At 37.3% G+C, this 22,520-nt stretch overlaps 1 protein-coding gene across 1 annotated transcript in view; it reads left to right on the top strand.

Moving 5' to 3' along the window:
- Positions 1-22,200, top strand: part of LOC124535916 (pecanex-like protein 1) — a 29,320-nt gene extending 7,120 nt beyond the window's left edge. Inside the window, exons 5-25 of the mRNA XM_047112317.1 lie at positions 240-404; positions 773-917; positions 1,471-1,637; positions 3,133-3,289; positions 3,886-4,011; positions 4,590-4,706; positions 5,594-5,746; positions 6,918-7,114; positions 7,462-7,631; positions 8,608-8,781; positions 9,552-9,699; positions 11,065-11,400; positions 11,951-12,120; positions 13,601-13,728; positions 14,867-14,977; positions 15,135-15,262; positions 15,491-15,613; positions 16,602-16,664; positions 16,973-17,094; positions 17,683-18,106; positions 18,804-22,200. Of these exons, the coding sequence (XP_046968273.1) occupies positions 240-404; positions 773-917; positions 1,471-1,637; positions 3,133-3,289; positions 3,886-4,011; positions 4,590-4,706; positions 5,594-5,746; positions 6,918-7,114; positions 7,462-7,631; positions 8,608-8,781; positions 9,552-9,699; positions 11,065-11,400; positions 11,951-12,120; positions 13,601-13,728; positions 14,867-14,977; positions 15,135-15,262; positions 15,491-15,613; positions 16,602-16,664; positions 16,973-17,094; positions 17,683-18,106; positions 18,804-18,944 (3,465 nt within the window). The 3' untranslated portion in view covers positions 18,945-22,200. The remainder of the gene's footprint in view (positions 1-239; positions 405-772; positions 918-1,470; positions 1,638-3,132; positions 3,290-3,885; positions 4,012-4,589; positions 4,707-5,593; positions 5,747-6,917; positions 7,115-7,461; positions 7,632-8,607; positions 8,782-9,551; positions 9,700-11,064; positions 11,401-11,950; positions 12,121-13,600; positions 13,729-14,866; positions 14,978-15,134; positions 15,263-15,490; positions 15,614-16,601; positions 16,665-16,972; positions 17,095-17,682; positions 18,107-18,803) is intronic.
- The last annotated feature ends 320 nt before the right edge of the window (positions 22,201-22,520 follow it).

The following is a 22,520-nucleotide window of genomic DNA, read 5'->3' on the forward strand; positions in this document are numbered from 1 at the left end:
TTAATAAATAATGAAATAATATACACGATACAGATCTCCTAGTGTGGGGTCCAAAGATAATCAAAAATTTTAAAATTGCTAAAACCATAATGCACCTAAACCAATGGAAAACATTGTAATCGTTTAAGCTAAGTTTAAGAAGATTAATATTGTGCCATATGTTCTAATTTATTATATAAGCATTGTGTTTTTTCAATAAAGTTTATTATTATTATTATTATATTAATATTTGATATCAGGTACTCTGGATAATAGCGGGTATACTGGGCTGGTTTCTGCACTATGTCACGCCACAGCTGCGCAAGCAACAGCCCTGGTTGTGCCTCGCGGGGCCCGTGCTCAAACAACATGAACACGCACAGTTTGAGGTCACGGAACCCGCTAGACTCATGTATTTCGAAAAGGTGACTATTTATTACAAGTTTGTATTTACATATAATATCTAGTACACGTTAATGAGTAAAATTATGAAATAAATCGTATACAATTTAGAAATGCCTCTGAGATCTTCGACATAATAATACTTGTAAAGTTTGTGTGTGTACCCCGGGCCAAAGTGTATTATGTCCCCGGGCCACGTATTGCCCCTCTTTCCCCTTCGTACGATACCCCGCACCCCTGCGTCCGCCCGTAGGTGCCGCCATCTTCTATTACGCGTTACGCTCGAGAAGTTATTTTTTTTTCTTTTCATATTTCTGTATAGTAAGCGATAGTTTCACTAAATACTTAAATTATAGTCTACTAATAATAATTGTTTCTTTTGTTTTTTTAGATATTCGTTTATCTCTGCTTCCTGGAGCGGAATGTACTGTACCCAGCGGTAGTAGTAGCGGCGACGACGCAAGACGCGCCCGCAATAGCAGAGAAGTACGGCGACGCTATTGGCGCTCTTATCATATGCGTGTGCGCATTGAAATGTGAGTTTAAAGAATTATACGATATATTATATAAACATGATATAAAACTACTTTGGGTGTTGCAATGCTATAAATGGTTGATTAGATTGTGTTTTATTTTAATATTATAATTATTTAATATGTTGATAAAATTGTATATTTTAAGTTCAGCTCATCATTGGATTTAATTATAAAAATTGGATTATTTTCAAATCAACTCTTAAAAATAGTTATACTAATATAATTGACTTAACATAAAATCGTTAGCTCTTTAGTGCGAACGGTTAGAAAGTATATAGGAACCGGCTTCGCACGGTTGCACTACTGATACTAAATATTATATTGAATTTGTTTATTTACGAAATCACAATAGAAAAATTCTAATATTATCAGTGTTTCATTATTATATTTTCAATATATTATATAAAAACCATCGTCTCGAATCACTCTACCTATTAAAAAAAACCGCATCAACATCCGTTGCTTAATTTTAAAGATTTAAGCATACATATGGACAGACAGCGGTAAGCAACTTGGTTTTATACTATGTAATGATTATTATTCTTGTTCACAGGTCTCAGAAACGCATACTCCGAACCAGATAGCCAGTATCTGATACTAGTTTTCGCGGTTCTTTTGTTCCAACGTGATCTCAGCAGTCAGAAAGTGTCCGAGACGTTTCTAGTCGACTATTTCATAACGGCTATTATATTTAGCAAAGTCTACGAATTCCTTTTGAAGGTAAGTCACCCTTCCGTACCTTGTAAATAGAGCTATTTTAGCTCAGCAAGGGTAAAATTTCAAGGGCGAATTTGTGTCTCATGTTTCTACCTATTCTAATATTATAAATGCGAGTAATTTTGCCTGTTACCTGTTCGCGTCTAAACCGCTGAACCGATTATGATGAAATTTGCTATGGACATAATTTGAGTTAGGACATAGGTATAGTACGATACAACTTAGATGTCGCATCGGCAAAATTCGTAAAACCGATCACATCCGAATTGAGTACGCTATACCAAATTATCAATATTTATTTCTCATGCGAATATGATCTTTGCACAAACGTAATAGGTTGTAATATCATATGACCTATATATGTTCGTCAATTTGACGCGTAGATTTACATGCACTTGCTTTCTTTGACGCGTGAATCTATAGCGACGAATAGCGTCGAACGGCGCGATAGGGAGCTATTCCTATTGGTTCGGTGAATCGGCAGTAATCGGTTTTAATTTCATTCCATTGCATTTTCCGATGCTACATCTAATTTGTGTCCTACTATACTTAAATTCACTCCTAGAAGGGGTAGATTAGGGCGGGGGGTTTCGATTTGCGTGTTACAGGTAAAGTATTATAAATGTGGCGCCAGTTGAGCTTTTTTTTTTTATTGTATATTATGGCGGACGAGCATATGGGCCACCTGATGGTAAGTGGTCACCATCGCCCATAGACAATGATGGTGTAAGAAATATTAACTATTCCTTAAATCGTCAATGTTCCACCAACCTTGGGAACTAAGATGTTATGTCCCTTGTGCCTGTAGTAACACTGGCTCACTCACCCTTCAGACCGGAACACAACAATACTGAATACTGTTATTTGGCGGTAGAATAACTGATGAAAACCAAAAAACCAAAATCAAAGTATACTTTATTCAAGTGGGCTTTTACAAGCACTTTTGAATCGTCATTTAACAATTAAGTGAAGCTACCACCGGTTCGGAAAGTAGATTCTACCGAGAAGAACCGGCAAGAAACTCAGTAGTTACTCTTTTTCAACATTTAAAAAATACAACGTCATGTTAATTAAATACAATTATTTCAATTAATGTATCCTGCTTGGAAGTCAACAGGTATTAACTCCACGCTTTTTTATCATCTACAAAATCTTGTATCGAATAGTATGATTTTTCTACCAATGTATTTTTAACAAACGATTTGAATTTACTAAACGGCAAAGTTAAAAAATTCTGCGGAATTTTATTATAGAAGCGGATACCTTGCCCCAAGAAGGATCCATTGACTTTGCGGAGTCGGTAACTTGGCGTTATAAGTTTTATCCTTACTTCTAGTGCATATACAATGATCATCACTGATTTTATCAAAGTCTGAAAAAGAGTAACTACTGAGTTTCTTGCCGGTTCTTCTCGGTAGAATCTACTTTGAGTGGGTGGTACCCAGACGGGCTTGTACAAAGCCCTACCACCAAGTAGTAAGGTTAGTTGTGATCTTAGATCCAGTTCGTGGTGACGTACATAGCGCCGTGGCAGATCACGTGGGGCAGTGCGTTCCACGCTTTCGCGCAGCCGTTTTCAGTGCCGCACTCCGCCATGCTGTTTCTGCAAGCAGCGCTGTCAGCCGCGCTGTCGTCGCCGCTCACGCCGGCGCTAGGTAAGCCCGACTGTCATACTAACTCGACGAAGCTATTCGAATATATATTGGACAACATCACATACATTACTCTGATCTGAGTAGGTAAGCCCGACTGCCAGACTAACTCGACCAAACTATTCGAATAATTATTGGACAACATCACATACATTACTATGATCTGAGTAGGTAAGCCCGACTGTCAGACTAACTCGACCAAGCTATTCGAATATATATTGGACAACGTCACATAGTCTGATCCCAGTGATATATTGACGCAGCTGATATGGCCGGGTAGTTAGAACGCGTGCATCTTAATCGATGTTTTCGGGTTCAATCCAAGGCAAGCACCACTATATGTCTGTGCTTTATTTGTGTTTATAATTTATATCGTGCTCGGCAGTGAAGAGAAATATCGTTAGGAAACCTGTCTAATTTTATCGAAATTCTGTCACACGTGTATTCCACCAACCCGCATTGGAACAGCCATTGGAACAGCGTGCTGGAAATTTACGAGCTGTTACTAATGATACATAGATTTTTTTATAACGCACCAGTGTTTGTCACTCGAAAAAACCACTGTGACTCATAATTATTTCAAAACTTTTACATTTCAGGTAGCGCCATATTTATGACGTCATACGTCCGCCCCGTAAAATTTTGGGAACGCGATTACAATACGAAGAGAGTCGATCAGAGTAATACAAGACTTTCGTCCCAGTTGGAAAGGAATTTGGGAGCAGGTGAGCTTTTTAATGATCTTCATTCTCATTTACACACGCACACACGCTCAATTGTGTATACACACTTGTACAGTCGGGGTAAGAAAAGGTTCTTTTATCGGAAATCCTTAAAAATTTGTCGCCAATTCTCCCAGACACTTCCCGTCGGCCGTTTTGCTTTGCAGACGCTTTAAAGCTCCCAAAATAATGACTTAACTTCACGTAAATTCTGATGCTCCATTTTTATATATGTCCACCAGACAACTATTTTAAAACATTTTACAAGAAGCCAGACCGATCCAAGGGGTCAATCATCTCCTAAATTTAATTTTAATGCCTCTATTACAAGCATTTCACCGTTTTGGTTCCGTGAATTTTGTTGGTAATTGAAGAAGAACGTGTATATAATAATACAAAAATGAAAAATGACGAAGGTTTTCTTACTCTGACTGTACAACGTTGCTAAAAAATTATATTTTAAGTTCTATCTATAACTAATTCCGGTATTATGCATAAAGTTGTATTATAAGAAAAACTTTATATATTTCCTTATGATTTCTTTTAAAGTCTGAAAGTTTTCTTATAACTGATATTTCCAGATGACAACAATCTCAACTCAATATTCTACGAGCACCTAACTCGTTCGTTACAACACTACTTGTGTGGGGATCTGATGCTTGGGAGATGGGGTCAAGTGCAGCAAGGCGATTGTTTCGGTAAGATCAGCCTTAAGAAAACAGATCAGAATTCATTATTGTGGTGGGATATAATTTTACAATTATATCCCACCACAATAATTATTTTCATATAAACTTCAATTCAAAAATAAATTTTGAAATTGAAGTTTATATTATATTTGAAAGTGTTTTAGTAATGTTAGAAGACTCAAACAAAATAATATGCTTTGAACAGTAATTACATTCTTGCTGGGTTTGTGTAGAGGATAATGAAAGTCACTAACTGGTTCACGACTTATCAACGAGACGGTACAATTATACGGACTGTGACTCACTCAATCAATCAATCAATCAAAATATACTTTATTCAAGTGGGCTTTTACAAGCACTTTTGAATCGTCATTTAACAATTAAGTGAAGCTACCACCGGTTCGGAAAGTAGATTCTAGCGAGAAGAACCGGCAAGAAACTCAGTAGTTACTCTTTTTCAACATTTAAAAAAAATACAGTCATGTTAGTTAATATAATTATTTGAATTAATATATCCTGCCTGGAAGTCAACTGTCAGACACTCTGTTTTACATATGCAATGCTTCGACTTTTATACATGATATATGCCAAAGAGTATGAGATACACAGATGTGAAATATTTTAGTCATAGAATATGTAACTTTACTAACTGTTTACTTTAATACCTATGTGCATATACGGCACAACATTAATATAGATTTTATCTAATTTCCTTCATACAAAATTATGGTAAATTATGGTAAGTAACGGGATACTTTTGTAAGCTTAACAATAGTATCCCGTTACTTAACATAATTTACCTCTATGCCAAAAAAATGCTATTTGGATTTTATTGAATTTAGTTTTACATGATTATACGAATTATGAAGTGAACCAAATATGTCTTCTCTATACAGTGCTAGCGTCAGATTACTTAAACTGCCTGGTTCACATCGTGGAGATGGGAAATGGTCTGGTGTCGTTCCAACTGCGTGGTCTCGAGTTCAGGGGGACTTATTGTCAGCAGAGAGAAGTGGAGGCCATATCAGAGGGACCCGAAGAACTCAGCGGTAAGTGGAATTTGTTAAAGGGAGAGCGCTTCTATCAAATTAGCCATTTTCATGATTTTTTTTTTGAGATGGTGAACATAAATTTATCAGTTACTTAAACAGTAAATAGTGTAAAAGTTAGTGTCTTTTTAATAGAACATTTAAAAGATCCTAAATAAACATTAATGATATTTGAAAAAAATAATGTTTAAAAAAATTCTTGTTTTTCTATATGTAAGTGTAAATTGAATGCAACCTAGAAAATATAATTGTTAGTTATTTCTGTTAACACTAGATAAACAAGCTGATTGCCTTGTCTCGACTATATAACCCATATGACTATATAGTCTTTGACAAAAAAAGAAATTGAATCCAGGCTAAATGCACAATATATTAAGCATCGAATTTCATGTTATTTCTACCCAACTCCATCGGTATCAAAACAAATAAAATACTATACTTATACTTATTAATTTTTAAAGTTTAAATCTTTAATTACTAAAAAACATATTTTTTATTTTAATAACGATTATAATTTATTTCATCTTTTCAAAATACCTAATCAACATTGAAATGCAACTCGGTATAGGTATAGCGCGAATGTGTATTATTAATTCTGACTTATATTTAATTTTTTCACATGTAAAAAAATGTCATTTTAACCGACTTCAAAAAAATAGCCCGTAGTACATTAGCAGTAGGAACTATCGCTACTGTGTAAAGGGCGCGTTGTACATTATCGGTACTGTGTAGGAAACGCGTAGTAGACTACCGGTATTGTGTAGAGGGCGCGTAGTATACTATCGATATTGTGTAGTGGGCTCGTAGTACACTATGAGTATTACGTAGATGGCTCAAAGAACACTATGAATATTGTCAAGAGGACTCGTAGAACACTATGGATATCGCGTAGAGGACTCGTAGTACAGTGTGGGCCTGCGCAGGGGGCTCGTAGTACAGTGTGGGCGTGCGCAGAGGGTTCGTAGTACAGTGTGTGCGTGCGCAGAGGGCCGGTAGTACAGTGTGTGCGTGCGCAGAGGGCTCGTAGTACAGTGTGTGCGTGCGCAGAGGGCTCGTTGTACAGTGTGTGCGTGCGCAGAGGGCTCGTAGTACAGTGTGTGCGTGCGCAGAGGGTTCGTAGTACAGTGTGCGCGTGCGCAGAGGGTTCGTAGTACAGTGTGCGCGTGCGCAGAGGGCGCGTGCGGCGCGCGCTGGCTGTGCGGCGGGCGCGTGCTGTCGCCGGGCGCGTGCTGGGCGCTGCGCTGGCTGGCGTGGCAGCTGGCGGCCGCGCGCTACGTGCTGGAGGGCTACTCGGTCACCGACAACAGCGCCGTCTCCATGCTGCAGGTCTTCGACTTCCGTAAGGTGTTGCTCACCTACTACGTCAAGGTACTGCCTATCATCCTCACTCATACTAACAAAATATGATAATATTTAATAATGATGATAAAATAAAACTAAATAATTATTTTGAATATTTCGTAGTTTAAATAAAACTAGTTATTACGGATTTTAATCGCGTATATTAATTATTTTGGAAAGTGTAGCTGTAAAGTGCTCGAAACGTCGGGATGTCCAAAATAATTAAGATACGCGATTAAAATCCGTAATAACTAGTTTTATTTAAATGTGTAATAATCGCGAAAATTTAAGACAACATTATTTCGTAGTTTTTAAGCTATTGGCCAGTGGATAAAAGCTAAGCTACTTGACAATGTTATTGTTTTCAATTTAAGAGCATCATATACTACACGATACAATCGAGTAAGCTGGAGGAGTGGTTAGCGTCGGCTGAACTGAGCGAGGCCCTGAAGCCGATGGGCGAGCGATCGTTCGTGGACTTGGATCCGATCTTCAACGTCAACCTCGACGAAGATTACGACTTTCGAGCCTCCGGGATAACCAGGTAACTAACATTTCTAATCTTTACTCAATAAAAGTGAATCGAAAATATCAAGGTGTTAGATAATCGGAGATTAATTGAAATCAATCATGTCAGAAATACACCACTGATATTTTTTTTATGTATTACCAGAAATGTATGAAATCTAGGAATCGTATACAATACCTGGGACACTTACGTAGTAGGTAGTTCTTAAAGTAAAATTGTATACATTTCTTAAACAGCTTCGGGATTGTCTAAATAATACATGAAATTACAATCATATTTCCCGGCTCACAATATTTCGCTAGTTAACAATCTGTCCCGTCAGGTTGTAATCTAGCGTATTTTGTAACGTCACGGTGCGTTTGGGAACTCAAAAAGTAAGAAACACAACACCACTTGGTGTAGACTCCTTTATTCTCCTCAATTTTATTCACACCCATTGTGAGATATCCACGCAGGCCCGCATAGGCCCCGGGGTAACTGGTCGGGGCGATGGCCCCCTACAGTGGTGGCAACGCCGACTGCAACTACAGCCGGGTCACTGTAAAGTAAAGTAAAGTAACAGCCTGTAAATTTCCCACTGCTGAGATAAGGCCTCCTCTTCCATTAAGGAGAGAGATTGGAACATATTCCACCACGCTGTTCCAATGCGGGTTGGTGGAATGCACATGTGACAGAATTTCGATGAAATTAGACACATGCAGGTTTCCTCACGATGTTTTCCTTCACCGCCGAGCACGAGATGAATTATAAACACAATTAAGCACATATATATAGTGGTGCTTGCCTATGTTTGAACCCGCAATCATCGGTTAAGATGCACGCGTTCTAACCACTGGGCCATCTCAGCTCGGGTCACTGGGTGGATTGCAATCCATGGTGTTCGATCCGGGTGGGAAATCGCTCCCGAGTATAAGGGTCTAAGAAAGATAACTTGATAGCGCGATTTAACTGGCATGCAGCGCCATCTATTATCGTTGACTTGCGCGCGCAGGGGCCGCTTCTGCGCCGTGTACCAGGAGTGGGCCGTGCACTGCGGCGCGCGGCGCGGGCCGGGCTGGCGGCGGCGCGCGGCGCAGCGCGACTCGCCGCTCGTCACGCTGTGCTTCGCGCTCAGCCTGCTGGGCCGCCGCGCGCTGGCCGCCGCGCAGCACCTCTCCGCCTCCAGGTTTTAATTTCACTCCTTTTTTATTACTTGCTACTAAAGTTGTCATCTTTTCTTCATTCACCTTGTAGTGTATGCATTTATTCATCCATTCATTCATTCGTACAAGCAATCGTTCGTGACAGTCTCGTTCGCACCACGGTGATTAATACGAGAGCTACTGGCGAGAGTAGACGTGTTGGTAGTCTGTCCATTAAGTGCGTGTACGAGCCTGTGCGAAGCCCAATACAAGGACGGATTATACACACCTATTGGAATTTTCAATTCATTCGAAATAGCTTTCCTTGCATCTTTAAGTAAATCGTTATTTCAGTGTTTAATTAGTGTGCTATCCCACAAGGCCTGGTGAAATTCATAAAATTAAATCAATTTAATAATATTTTCATTATTAAAACTCGAAGAACACGCGTGTCTATTTTGCCATCCAAATGTAGCGTACACAGTAGTGTGCGTCCTCGTCGTCGTCTGACGCGCAACCAAAAACCGAGCATCAGCGGTTCGCGCGATACGCGTTTCCCAAGAGCGTACGCATAGCTACAAGTGGCGTTCCGGACTCACGTAAACTAACTACGCGTACCAGTGTACGCGCTATCCGTACGCACTATCCGTACGCACCTTTATATTGAAGATGGTGTTCTCACTGATGTGTTTTTTTTTTTTATTTCATGATTAGAATTTTTGGAGCATATGAATGACGAGCATAGCTCAAGATATTTCTAATTGGCCTAATCACCAAGACACCTATAACTAACGTCAAATATTCCCCCCGCCAGCGTGGAGTTCTTCCTGTACGGACTGCACGCGCTATTCAAGGGCGACTTCCGCATCACGTGCGCGCGCGACGAGTGGGTGTTCTCTGACGTGGCGCTGCTGCACTCAGTGCTGGCGCCCGCCGTGCGGATGGCGCTCAAACTCCACCAGGTAGCCTGTCACTTCACTTATAGTCCAATTGAAGAGTCGTTCGACCAAATGGAAGAAAAACTCACAAAGAGCGTATAGTATGACACAAATTAGATGTAGCATCGGAAAATGCAATGGCATGAAAATAAAACCGATTACTGCCGATTTACACAACCAATAGAAATAGCTCCCTATCGCGCCATTCGACGCTATTCGTCGCTATAGATTTACGCGTCAGAGAAAACAAGTGCATGTAAACCGACGCGTCAAATTGACGAATATATTCGGTCATAGGTTATTACAAATTATTACGTTTGTGTAAATATCATATTCGCATGAGAAATAAATATTGATAACTTGGGATAGCGTATTCAATTCGTATGTGATCGGTTTTCCGAATTTTGCCGATGCGACATCTAAGTTGTGTCTTACTATACGTGCTTACGTGCAGCTTATGTGCTTTCTGTGGCACAATCAGACTACCGCTAAGAATATATCTATTCAAAAGTCTCTATAGCTAATAAGGAGCCGACCCGAAATCTCAACCCTCGAGTTCGGTAGGCTAGCGGGCAAATGGGATACTAATGGTCTTCGATCACTGTTGCCCATAGACATTAGCATCGAAATAAATTTTAGTCACTCCTTATATCTCAAATGCGCTATCAACCATTAGAAAAAAAAACTTGTCCCAAACCAGTACAAAAAATACAGTGAATCAAAAAAATCAAAATCAAAATAAACTTTATTCAAGTAGGCTTTTATAAGCACTTTTGAATCGTCATTTTACAATTAAGTGAAGCTACCACCGGTTCGGAAAGTAGATTCTACCGAGAAGAACCGGCAAGAAACTCAGAAGTTACTCTCTTTTAACATTTAAAAAATACAACGTCATGTTAATTAAATACAATTATTTCAATTAATGTATCCTGCTTGGAAGTCAACAGGTATTAACTCCACGCTTTTTTATCATCTTGTATCGAATAATATGCTTTTTCTACCAATGTATTTTTTACAAACGATTTGAATTTACTAAACGGCAAAGTTAAAAAATTCTGCGGAATTTTATTATAGAAACGGATACCTTACCCCAAGAAGGATCCATTGACTTTGCGGAGTCGGAAACTTGGCGTTATAAGTTTATCCTTACTTCTAGTGTATATACAATGATTATCACTGATTTTATCAAAGTGATCAATGTTACTGTGAATATACATGATATTGTTGTAAATATATTGCGACGCAACAGTAAGTATTCCTACTCTGTTAAAAACATCCCGAAGAGAGTCTCTAGCTCCAAGATTATAAATAAACCGAATTGCTCTCTTTTGTAAAATAAAGACAGTATTTAATAGAATAAGTACCCAATGACGGTGTGAATGTTGCCAGGACCACTTCATGTTCCCGGAGGAGTACTGCAGCAGCGCGGCGCTGTACGCGGCCATATCGTCGCACGCGCAGCGTCTCGTCATCTGCCACGAGGCTGCGCCGGCGTGGCGCTCCAGCGTGCTGCGCGGCGCCCCGCACCTGCTGGCGCTTCGCCACGTCATGGACGAGGGCAGCGACGACTACAAGATCATCATGCTCAACAAGCGACACCTCGGCTTCCGCGTAATCAAGCTCAACCGCGAGTGCGTGCGCGGCCTCTGGGCCGGCCAGCAGCAGGAGCTCGTCTACCTCCGGAACCGGAACCCGGAGAGGGGCTCCATACAGAACGCCAAGCAGGTACACCCCGATCGATTGATTCTCATCGCAGGAGTTCTAGTCTGTGTGCGATTGATATAATAAATATTTATTCAATGAATTTGACATATTTTATCTTTCTCTCCCCAAATATAGAAAGTCGATTGAGGCTATAGTAATTGTGTAAGCGATAACATTGTGTAATCTTATATCTCTTAGTGTATTGTTTTAAATATTATCTATTAATGTGAATTATTGTGTGAATTTATTATTTTTAATTTACTATATTATTTACTGCCTTACTTAATTTTTAATTAGTCAATGTCAATATAATATGTCTATCTATTTTTAAAGTTCGATTTCGTTTAATTTAAATTAGCTTTGAAGATTGTTAAATTGAAAATTTTAATTAAATTTTAATAATAATTATTTGCATCTATACTGTAACTGTAAAAATTGTATGAATTATTTACATTTACATAGGAAACAATTTAGGTTTAAGTAATAGTTTTTGTGTTAAAATTTTTATGTATTCAATAGTTACTGTATGTTTCCAAAATAAATAAATAAATAAATAAATATTATTGCTCAGGCTCTCCGCAACATAATCAATTCGTCGTGCGACCAGCCCATTGGTTACCCGATATACGTGTCGCCTCTCACGACCTCGTACGCCGACACGTCGCCGCAGCTGTGCGCGCTCACCGGCGGTCCGCTCACCGTCACCGCCATCCGTGACCACCTGGCGGCACTCTGGAGACGGTGAGTGCGTCGACGCTAATAAAAAAGCAGACGAGCAAATCAGTCACGCTTGCTCATAGCTCCCTGTTGCTTATCTATCTATAATATAAAAATGAGTCGCTAAATGTGTTGCTAAGCGCAAAACTCGAGAACGGTTGGACCGATTTCGCTAATTCTTTTTTTTTAATATTCCTTGAAGTACAAGGATGGTTCTTACGGAGAGAAAAATTCCAAAAAAAAAAATTTAAAATTTCCTGAAAAAGTCGAACAACAACACTTTTCTATACTCCCATACAAAAGGTGTTGTTGAAACACATCGATCGTATGACGATTATTACGATTATCCGATTCTGTTTCTGCGAGCAGAAGATGGATATCGTCTTGGACTATATCAAACTAATTCCCGACAGGCTCTGTGACATCGAAGAGAGTTAGTTGTATGGATTTCTATGCATATCGTATAACGATTAGAGATAATCAAACTAACCATATTCTGAAGCGTCGTAAGCTGTTTCAAAAATTAATTGTTAATATTTAAACTAAGGGAACGAACGATTAAACAATTATTCAATACAACCAATCAAAACTTCGAGATCGAGATGATGAATATTAAATGAAATAATTTTTAAGTATTTGATTAGATCTCGCATGTTTCTTGATTTGTTTCTTTATTATTTGTACATTGTTGATGATCAGTAATTACTTGCAAAATGAAAAATTAAAAATTTATTTTCTGCGACTAATGCCCAGCGAAGCGGGCGGGTATTGCTAGTATTTAAATAATCTTTCGAATAGAAACAGTGATATGTATTGATAGCGCACGAGTTGAATGCAGTCGGGGCGTGAGAGCGGGAGCACCTCCCCCGCTGTCCGCACGCCCCTCCTCGCTCGCCCGCAGTGTAGTGTTGTTCCATCCTTGACAGCTATCGTACGCTTGCCGTGTTACCGCATTATTATTGTTGAAGTAATAAGAAAATTATTGGCAAAGAGATGGATTGATTGAAGATACCATTGATCGATTTATAATTGAAGTCAGCGACGGTGAGGATAGTGACACCGATTCAACCATGTGTGAATCTGATTATAATAATAATAAATAAATTTTTGTGTTTTTTTTTATTTCGTTTTGTGAAATAATTAATAAAAATGTATGATCAGTATTATTTTGCCTTTTTTTCATTATGCTAACTTAGTAAAAATATCGATATTAATTACTCACAATATAATGAGTATTTTGGTCATCAATTATATTTAGGTCACAGCACTATCGAATTCCTGAGCTCTGCATTCAACTCGTGCGCTATCTATAAATATTAACTTTTTTTGTGAAATAGGTTAGGTTAATTTCTTATACTATCTATACGCCACCAACCTTCATACGATACCTGTCTCACTACATACGATAGTAATTGTGCGTGTGTGAGTGTGTGTGTGTGTTGTGTCTTACTATACCTGTCTCACTTCATACGATAGTAATCGTGTGCGTGTGTGTGTGTTTCAGCGTGCGGCGTCGCTGCGGCGAGGGGTGCTCGAGCGGCGCGTGCGAGGCGGGCGCGGCGGAGGCGGGGCGCGCGCCCGCCCGCACGCCGCCCGCACGCGCCGCGCACGCCGCGCCCAACGCGCCCATCGGTAAGAGATGAGAGAAAACAAGTGTATGTTTCTTGGTGGTAGGGCTTTGTGCAAGCCCGTCTGGGTAGGTACCACCCACTCATCAGTTATTCTACCGCCAAACAACAGTACTCAGTATTGTTGTGTTCCGGTCTGAAGGGTGAGTGAGCCAGTGTAACTACAGGCACAAGGGACATAACATCTTAGTTCCCAAGGTTGGTGGCACATTGACGATGTAAGGAATAGTTAATAATTCTTACAGCGTTAATGTCTATGGGCGATGGTGATACTTACCATCAGGTGGCCCATATGCTCGTCCGCCAACCTATACCATAAAAAAAAAAAAAAAAAAAAAAATTGAAATCGACGCGTCAAATTGACGAATATATTTGGGCATATGATATTACACGTTATTACGTTTGTGCAAAGAACATATTCGCATGAGAAATGAATACTGATAACTTGGGAGAGCGCACTCGATTCGGATGTGATCGGTTTTACGAATTTTGCCGATGCGACATCTAAGTTGTGTCGTACTTTACTTTACTATTATTTTTGTGGGGTGTTGGTCGATGCCTACTCTTGGATATATTTAATTAAACTAATGATTTTGGGTTCAAATTCAGACGAGCCTTACTGAGTGTTCATGTTTAATTTGTGGTCTGTGGTGAGGGAAAACGTCGCCCCACTCGTTGCCTATTCTTAGATATTTTTTAATGAAACGCATCTTAACCGATGACTTCGGGTTCAAATTCAGACGAGCCAAACTGAATGTTCATGTTTAATTTGTGGTCTGTGGTGAAGGAAAACGTCGTGAGGAAAGTTGCGTGTGTCTAGTTTTAACGAAATTCTGCCATTATATATCGACCAACTTGCATTGGAGACGCGTGGTGGAATGATGGCCTTACCTTCTCCTCTAAAAATGAGGAAACTTTGGCAAAATTTACAGGCTGTTGCTTTTGTACTTTCATTGCATCTATCTCGTGTATCACTAAACGACTGCCTCGTTAGTGTGATGGTTTGGTATGTTGGTGATTTTGTTTCTGAGTTCGAATCCCAAATCGGGCCAATAAGGGTTTTGTATCAAAAAAATTCAGTTACATCCCAATTTTCATATATTTGAATATATTATGTTAACATATTACCTTCATAATTTCAGGTGGTACCCGTGGCAGCCTATCCAGCGCAGGGAAACCGACATCCTCGACCCTGGCGTCGCTTGCGGGACTGCTCCGAGAACATTCGCACGAACGAGCGCCGGAGGAACCGGGTAAACATTCACAACTGTTGCAAATTAATTATTCATAAACACAAGAGCGTTTGGTAAATGAAATTATATACATCTGAATACATATAGACGCCGGAGAACTGGTATTTAAGTATGTAGATTATTTCTGAGCAATAGTGAGTGTTGGGTTGTTCCGCAGTGAGCGTGGTGCTGGCGGCGGAGACGCGGCGAGAAGAGCGCAGCGCGCGGCGCGAGCGCGGGATGCGCGCGCGCACGCAGGTGCGGCCGCGACATGCGGTTTATACTACACCTACCTTTACTTTTAATACTATTCCATAGATTCAAAACCACTTAAAAGCCATCTTACATGAGAGATAATTTTGACCTTTAACAAGTGTAATTGATTATAAAGCTCCTGGCGGTCCATTGAGTTATACCGAGAAAATCAGAAGACACTCTGTTTCTTAAATATAATTGCAGATTCAACATTTCGTTGAGTCGGATTTTACTAAAAAAATATATGTGTTTTTAATCAAAAGTCGTTGATCATTTCAGCCCGGTAGTCGAAGTCGCGTCCGTCGCGATATAGCTCTCCCTGCCTCGTTCCGACTGCTCGCTGCCTCCGACAACCTGAGGCCTCTCGACCAAACAGACCCTCGTCTTGGAGAAGATGGACAGGTAACGTTCTCAAATTAATCTTCTATAAACTATAACTTAGCCACTCCATTATTTCCTCTTTTATCATTCCAGTCTAGTCCAAAATAAAAATACTTACAATACAAAAAAATCAACCAAATAGACTATTTGGCTGATTATTAAAATCCATTTTTTATTATTTAGTAGAGATCAAGGAACCCAGGAAATGTACTTTTTTTATTTTTAGTATATATTTGCTGCTAAATATCATTTTAAAAATTCCATATTTGAATAGCGCGCGAAAACGCTACTTGGTCAATATGGCGCTGCAATGGGGTCGGTGACGTCACTTGCCTGTATTTTAATCTGTGGTATATATAGTAGGCAAGCAAGGTTAACAAGCAAGTGACTTCATCATAGGCCCGGCCAATCAAGAGCATTTTGTGTCACGTGACAAACGTTTAAAAAAATGCATTTTTATTTATGGATTTTTGAATTAATTAAGAATTATTATCAACGTTCGTCAATAAATAACCATTTTTAAACTTAAAATATGTACTGATTACAATAATTGACAGTTTATTTTTCGCATTGTCAAATAGCCTATTACAAACATCAAAATAATATTTTTTTCACTAAAAGTATATTACTAGGCTAAATGCAAATTGTAGTCTCAAGGGGGCCTCGCTCTGGCTGACAAACTTAAAAATATCACGTCTATGTTATATATATAGATTTTTAACTTTCTTTTGCTTAACAGTTCTAAGGTAACTTAACATTACACTGGCATGTTTGATTTATATACTGGAAAGAATCTTAAATATTTTTTTTAAATTAGTGGTAAAAATTTTAAAATCCTTACACAAATATATCAATTTTATAACTTTAACTATAGATTAAATAATAACTAATAGTAAACCTTACGTTGTACAGATCAGATCAATCCCTGAATGGAAATTTGTTATCTAATAATGCTTGTAAATAAATAGTAATATATTCTTATACGTTTTGTTTTTACTGAATTGTTCAGAGTTCCACCGGTGGCTGGGAGTTCGGTTGGCGTGAGCAACCTCGCCGCGCTGCCAGTGCCAAGGTACCTTATAATTACAAACAACTGACCAATTATAAATTAACTATTTAGAAAAAAAAGGAATTTTAATTGGTCCATAGCAGCCGATGACGCGATTAGTGACCAATGAGCGCTCTGTAAATATCGAGATTAGTCATTTTTACTTTTACAAAATGGAGGAGATTATTTGTATAGCTAGGATTAATTTTAATTTGTATCAAGACTATATATAATATCTCAAGAGGTTAAGAACTGATAACTTTCACTGTTCTGATCCATACCCGTTGAACTACTAAGATAAGAAATGGCTAAAGACGTGTGCGCGGGCGCAGGTGTCGGGCTCGCGCGGCTCGGGCTCCGGGTCATCGCTGGAGGAGGCCAGCGGCCTCGACGTGTCTCTGCCCGACTGCAAGATCATCGCCAACAGGAACGCCAGGCAAGCCACCTTCCACAGGTACTTACCACTCACACCACCACACACCACAGACTCGAAGATGACGAGGTTTCCGTACACTGGGGAACTAAGTAACCCATACTCATACATATCTGATCCATGATATACCATTAAACATTACCTGCACAGATACATAACCCATTTCTTACTCACACAGAAACGTCACTACATACTTTACTTTTTTTTTTCAAAGTTGCTACATCATTAAATTCGATTTTAATTATTGATGTGTAACATCTTTCCTTTCACTTTGTTGCTATTTGTGAGAAAGTGAGAGAACGCTAGAAAATGCGCACGATTTGATTTGACCAATCATATCGCGGTAATGGTGTTGCCGATATAATTTTAATGTTCCTTAAAGTGAAATGACAGATAATACACATCATTTATTAATGACATAAGTCGTTTTTGTTAATTTATTATTTCGTTATTATATTATAGTTGTGATTGTTTTAATTTAATAGAATAATTTGTATCGATCAAGTTTATTTTTCTCAATCATAAATTTCATAACATTTATTTTCATTTATTCATAAAATGTCAAATGTGATTCCATTATAAATAACTTTTTGTTTTTATTAATTACAGATACTTCATTAATGAGGGTACGTCCAAAGATCTTTCTAAACTGAGCAAAGACATCCGTCACGAGAGGGAAAGCTATCGCGAGCTGACCGGACGTTACATAGAAAAACCGGAAGCTATACCACTGAAGGAGACCCATTACTCAGACATATCCAATAAAGAATCGATATTGAAAAAAGAAGCTAAAAAGGACCCAAAGCCTAAAGAAATAAAGACTAAAATCAAACGTTCAGACTCTGGGAGGAGTGAATTGAAATCGAATATAAGTGTGGGAAGTAAGGTACTGATAGTGGAACCGCTTGGGGTCTACGACTGCATCAATCTGGGTCGCAGGATCGACGTGCTTTGGCCTTCTGAGTACCAGCGCGAGAGGGGGGGCAGGAACTATTGGGGCAGCTGGGTGCCGATGGCTGGCATGGATGGATTGGTTAGTATTTGATAAAGAATTATTAGTTTATCAAGCAAATAATTTATCTGTACATAGCATAAAACAAAGTCCCTAGTCTAATCGCCGTCAATCGCCGTTAGATCATAGAGGATTTCATCAATATTTCCTAAACATAAACAAAACGAGATTTTCTTATTTACACGATTAAAAATCTTATTGTTTGTTCTTCGATATATATCATCTATGCGTTTATCATCGGTCTCTCATTATCGTCGTTTCTAAGTTTTTTTTTTATGATTTTGATTGGCGGACGAGCACATGGGCCACCTGATGGGAAGTGGTCAGCACCGCCCATAGACAATGGCGCTTTAAGAGACATTAACTGTTCCGTTCATCAGCAATACGCCGCCAACCTTGGGAACTAAGATGTTAGGTCCCTTCTGCCTGTAGTTACACTGGTTCACTCACCCTTCAAACCTTGATATATCAAAGATACTTGATTACCATGTTACCATTCTGACGTCATAAACATGCGAGACGCGCTTTGTAGTCACGTGATATTTGTAAATTTTAATTAGAATGATGAGTTATCGAAATATAATGATACATTATTTTGATTATGATGATTAATTAATTTCTCCAATTATAGAAAACTATTATTTTAACTTACGTTATTGTTATTTCAAAACCCTGAATACGCCATCAAGTGACAGTTAGAACCGCAATATGCTTCCAGGTGGTACACAAGTGGAGCCCTAACCATCGCGACCCGAAGCTGCGATCCCACGTTGACAAAAGCATCCTATTGCTGCAGATCGATGACCGATTCGTGCCCATCGCGGAGACTTGCGTGCAGGACCTTGGAGATGAGGTCTAGTTCATCATCAAGAAACTTCTACTTTCTCACAAGATATGAATTGTAAACTCCATGGGAATCTAAACCTTATTCCCGTGCTTTAGAGACACTTATGCTTTTTTCCGGTACAGACAAAGATTACAATTTGTCCGTACTGGGACACAACATCATGGATCTAAAGGTATTTCCTACAGAACTTACTACGGACAACGTGCTTTGAACTTTATGTCGTTGTAATAAAACTGAAAATGTTTAAAATGAATAATACTTTACAGAAAGATAACAAAATTGGAGAAATATATTATTATAGTTAGTAATATGACTAACTTATGCTTCAGAAAAACTGCCTCGTACAATTTTAACTAATATCGTAAATCACAAGAATAATGTTCAATTTAAAAAATATATTTATTCTTGATCTAATAGAGTTGAAAATGGCAATGCGTTTACTAACAAATATGTTATTTATTCAACGTTACTATAATTAAAACGAATTAAAATGCACGTTCGCTAATTATCTTTATATTTTATGTAAGTATATTTTCATTAAATAAATAAAAAGAAAAGGTACGCATCGGTTTTCAGACGCTGCGTACATAAATAACCTTCGAAAACAAGACTAAATAACTATTTATCTGATTATTCGAATAATAGAGAATCGATTTATTCGAATAATTTTAAATCACTTTTTTTCATTATTCGTAATATGAATTATTTACAAAATTTTTGCGAGATCGTTAAAAATCGAAGTATCGAAATAATCATTCGATTGTTATCGATTGCTATATTCGTTTTACGTTAATAATTAGAAAAAAATGTATAAAAAGTACTGAATATCATTGTAGATAATCATTGACTGGACTTATGTAATCACTGTATGAAATCATGTCATGTATAGTCTAAATGTAAATCAATCTGTGGCTTGTAATCGATTTTGATTAAGTTTTAATCGTTTTCAAAATCGATAAATCTATTATGAATTGTTTCGATGCGATATCAGTCTCTTTGTAAATTATACACTTGTATTGATTTCGCATATAATTCCAATTTGTATATAAAAAAAAACGCTTCGTTGTGTGTCTGTAGCATTTGTAAATAAATTGTAAATAATGTAAAAATGTATGTACTTCCTACTCTGTTAGTGTATGAAAGGTTTTAAGTAAATTCTATTTTTTTTTTTATTTTTGTTACTTTTTCACGAAATTTATTATTAAGAATATATTCTGTCCCAAAAATGTCTTAGTCCCTGTAAGATTAAAAAGTTTTTGTATCTACATATTAATCATTATTGGTTCGAAATTTAAAAATATCGATTTGAACTACATACAATTTCAAATTTTAAAATTAAAAAAAAAAGTTACGAATTAAAAAATTATATTGTTCTTTTTAACTAAAAATATTTAAAGGCAAGATTTAATTGTCGTGGAGTGTTGGTTTATAAGAAAAAGTGTCTACGATACCTTAGACTATCGCTGTTTGTATTGTTTCTTTTTTGGCATATAATATATTAAATAATAATTATATATGACAATTGGTATGAATAAAGTGCGAATTCAAACGCGGTATCACGTTGAGTTTAATTGGATTATAAAAAAAGTTAATCGTTTAAATTATATTCATTTTAAATTCTAAAAAAATAATTAAAAAATAATTGCATTTTTAAATATATATACGAAAAGTAATGATAACATTTTCGAAACTACAGATAACATTTGAAATTCATTTATTTCAATATAAACATTCAAATTATGCGATATAACTTGCCATCGATTAAGCCACGTTTCCTAATTAACAAAATTAAAAATAATTTTAAACATCTAATTCTTCAGTATTTAAACATTTAGTATTTCGTTTACAAAGGCTGTTAAATATTTTTCTATTATCTATTTTAAAAAAAATGGCTATGAATAGTGATTAGGAAACGTGTGATGTATACGCATCTCGATCTAACGTCAGCTGTCTGTTCACGTTCAAGGTAATTTTACTATGTATATAATGTATAGTACGACACAACTTGGATGTAGCATCGGCAACATTCGTAAAACCGATCACATCCGAATTAAGTACGCTATCCCAGATTATCAATATTTATTTCTCATGTGAATATGATCTTTACACAAATAATAACTTGTAATATCATATGACCTATATATTCGTCAATTTGACGCATCGATTCACATGCACTTGCAATATATAGCGACGAATAGCATCGAATGGCGCCATACAAAGCTATTTCTATTGGTTTTATAAATCTACAGTAATCGGTTTTATTGAATTTTCCGACAATACATCTAAGTTGTGTCGTACTGTACACACATTTATTATATAATCTATAATAATAAACAACAATTTATGTTATTTTCATAATGTAATATTATAATCTGTGACCTTTTCCCGCCATTTCAAATGAACGTAACAGACTCGTAACCTGTAGACCATATTTGTTCGCAAGTTGCCTTATTAATATATTTTAGACTGATTTTTTATAATCGTGAGAGTGTATAGCCGATATGATAATATTATTTAGACTACTGTTAATATAGTTGTGCTCTTGAAATGTTAAATGTTAAGCGTTCGGTGTACTTATGAACCGCGAGTTTTCACTTACCACGAATTTTAATTTATTTATTGTACATATATCAAGTTTCGGATGCATCTAAAGAAACGGTATGTAAATTATGAAAAAAACTAATTTTATCGCTTAAAACCTTCATGGTACAGTATAAGATATTCAAAATTTTTTTTTACGCAGTGTTGGCCTTACTTGCCGGTTATATTAAAAATTGTAATCAAGATAACTTTTCTATATTTGTTATTTATTTTTTTCCTATCCTCAACTAAATTCAGTATAGAAAAACACAATGTTTTTGTCAGATTCGTAGTGTTTTCGAAATATTCAATAAATTGGAAGGTTGTAAATAGGAAAGCACAATCCGTCCACAAAGATGTGTTTTCAGAACGCACTTGGACCGGCGCCGCTTGCGTTTAAACTTGTATATCGGTTTTAAACGATTGTCATTCTTATGTCGTTGTATTAAAGTTAAAATTGCACAATGTAACTGTTATGTGTTCTTCATTGAGTATCGAAAGCGGTATTTATTAATAAATAAAAATGTACAGTTTTTTTAATGTTTTTTCTTAATTGTAAACCGCTTACGTACTTTAAAAACTTATGCAGAATTATATTTCCTTACATGTCGAGTGAAAACCGCTGGTAGACGTTGAATTATGTTATATTATGAATATCAAAGTATCCCGAAATAAAGTGGTACGTGGATTTTAAGCGTTTTTCTTACTAACCTTTTAAATAATATTTTCACCTGACCTTGACAACGTACAGCAATTGTACGGTTGCTTATATTTACAAGTCTTTTATTAAATTTTTTTTTTATAAATATGAGACACCATCACATACATTACTCTGATCCCAATGTAAGTAGCTGAAGCACTTGTGTTGTTGTCTTGTGTGTTTACTGATAGTGATGTTAAGAAGAACATCTTAGCAATAAATTCTGGTGCCATCGGTTCGGATTGCATTAGTCGTAAGATGATCCTCCCAATCCTAGATATCATAATTCCTGTAGTCACACATATTTT

This window comes from Vanessa cardui, chromosome 15 (assembly GCF_905220365.1).
Source record: "Vanessa cardui chromosome 15, ilVanCard2.1, whole genome shotgun sequence".
Lineage (NCBI taxonomy): Eukaryota > Metazoa > Arthropoda > Insecta > Lepidoptera > Nymphalidae > Vanessa > Vanessa cardui.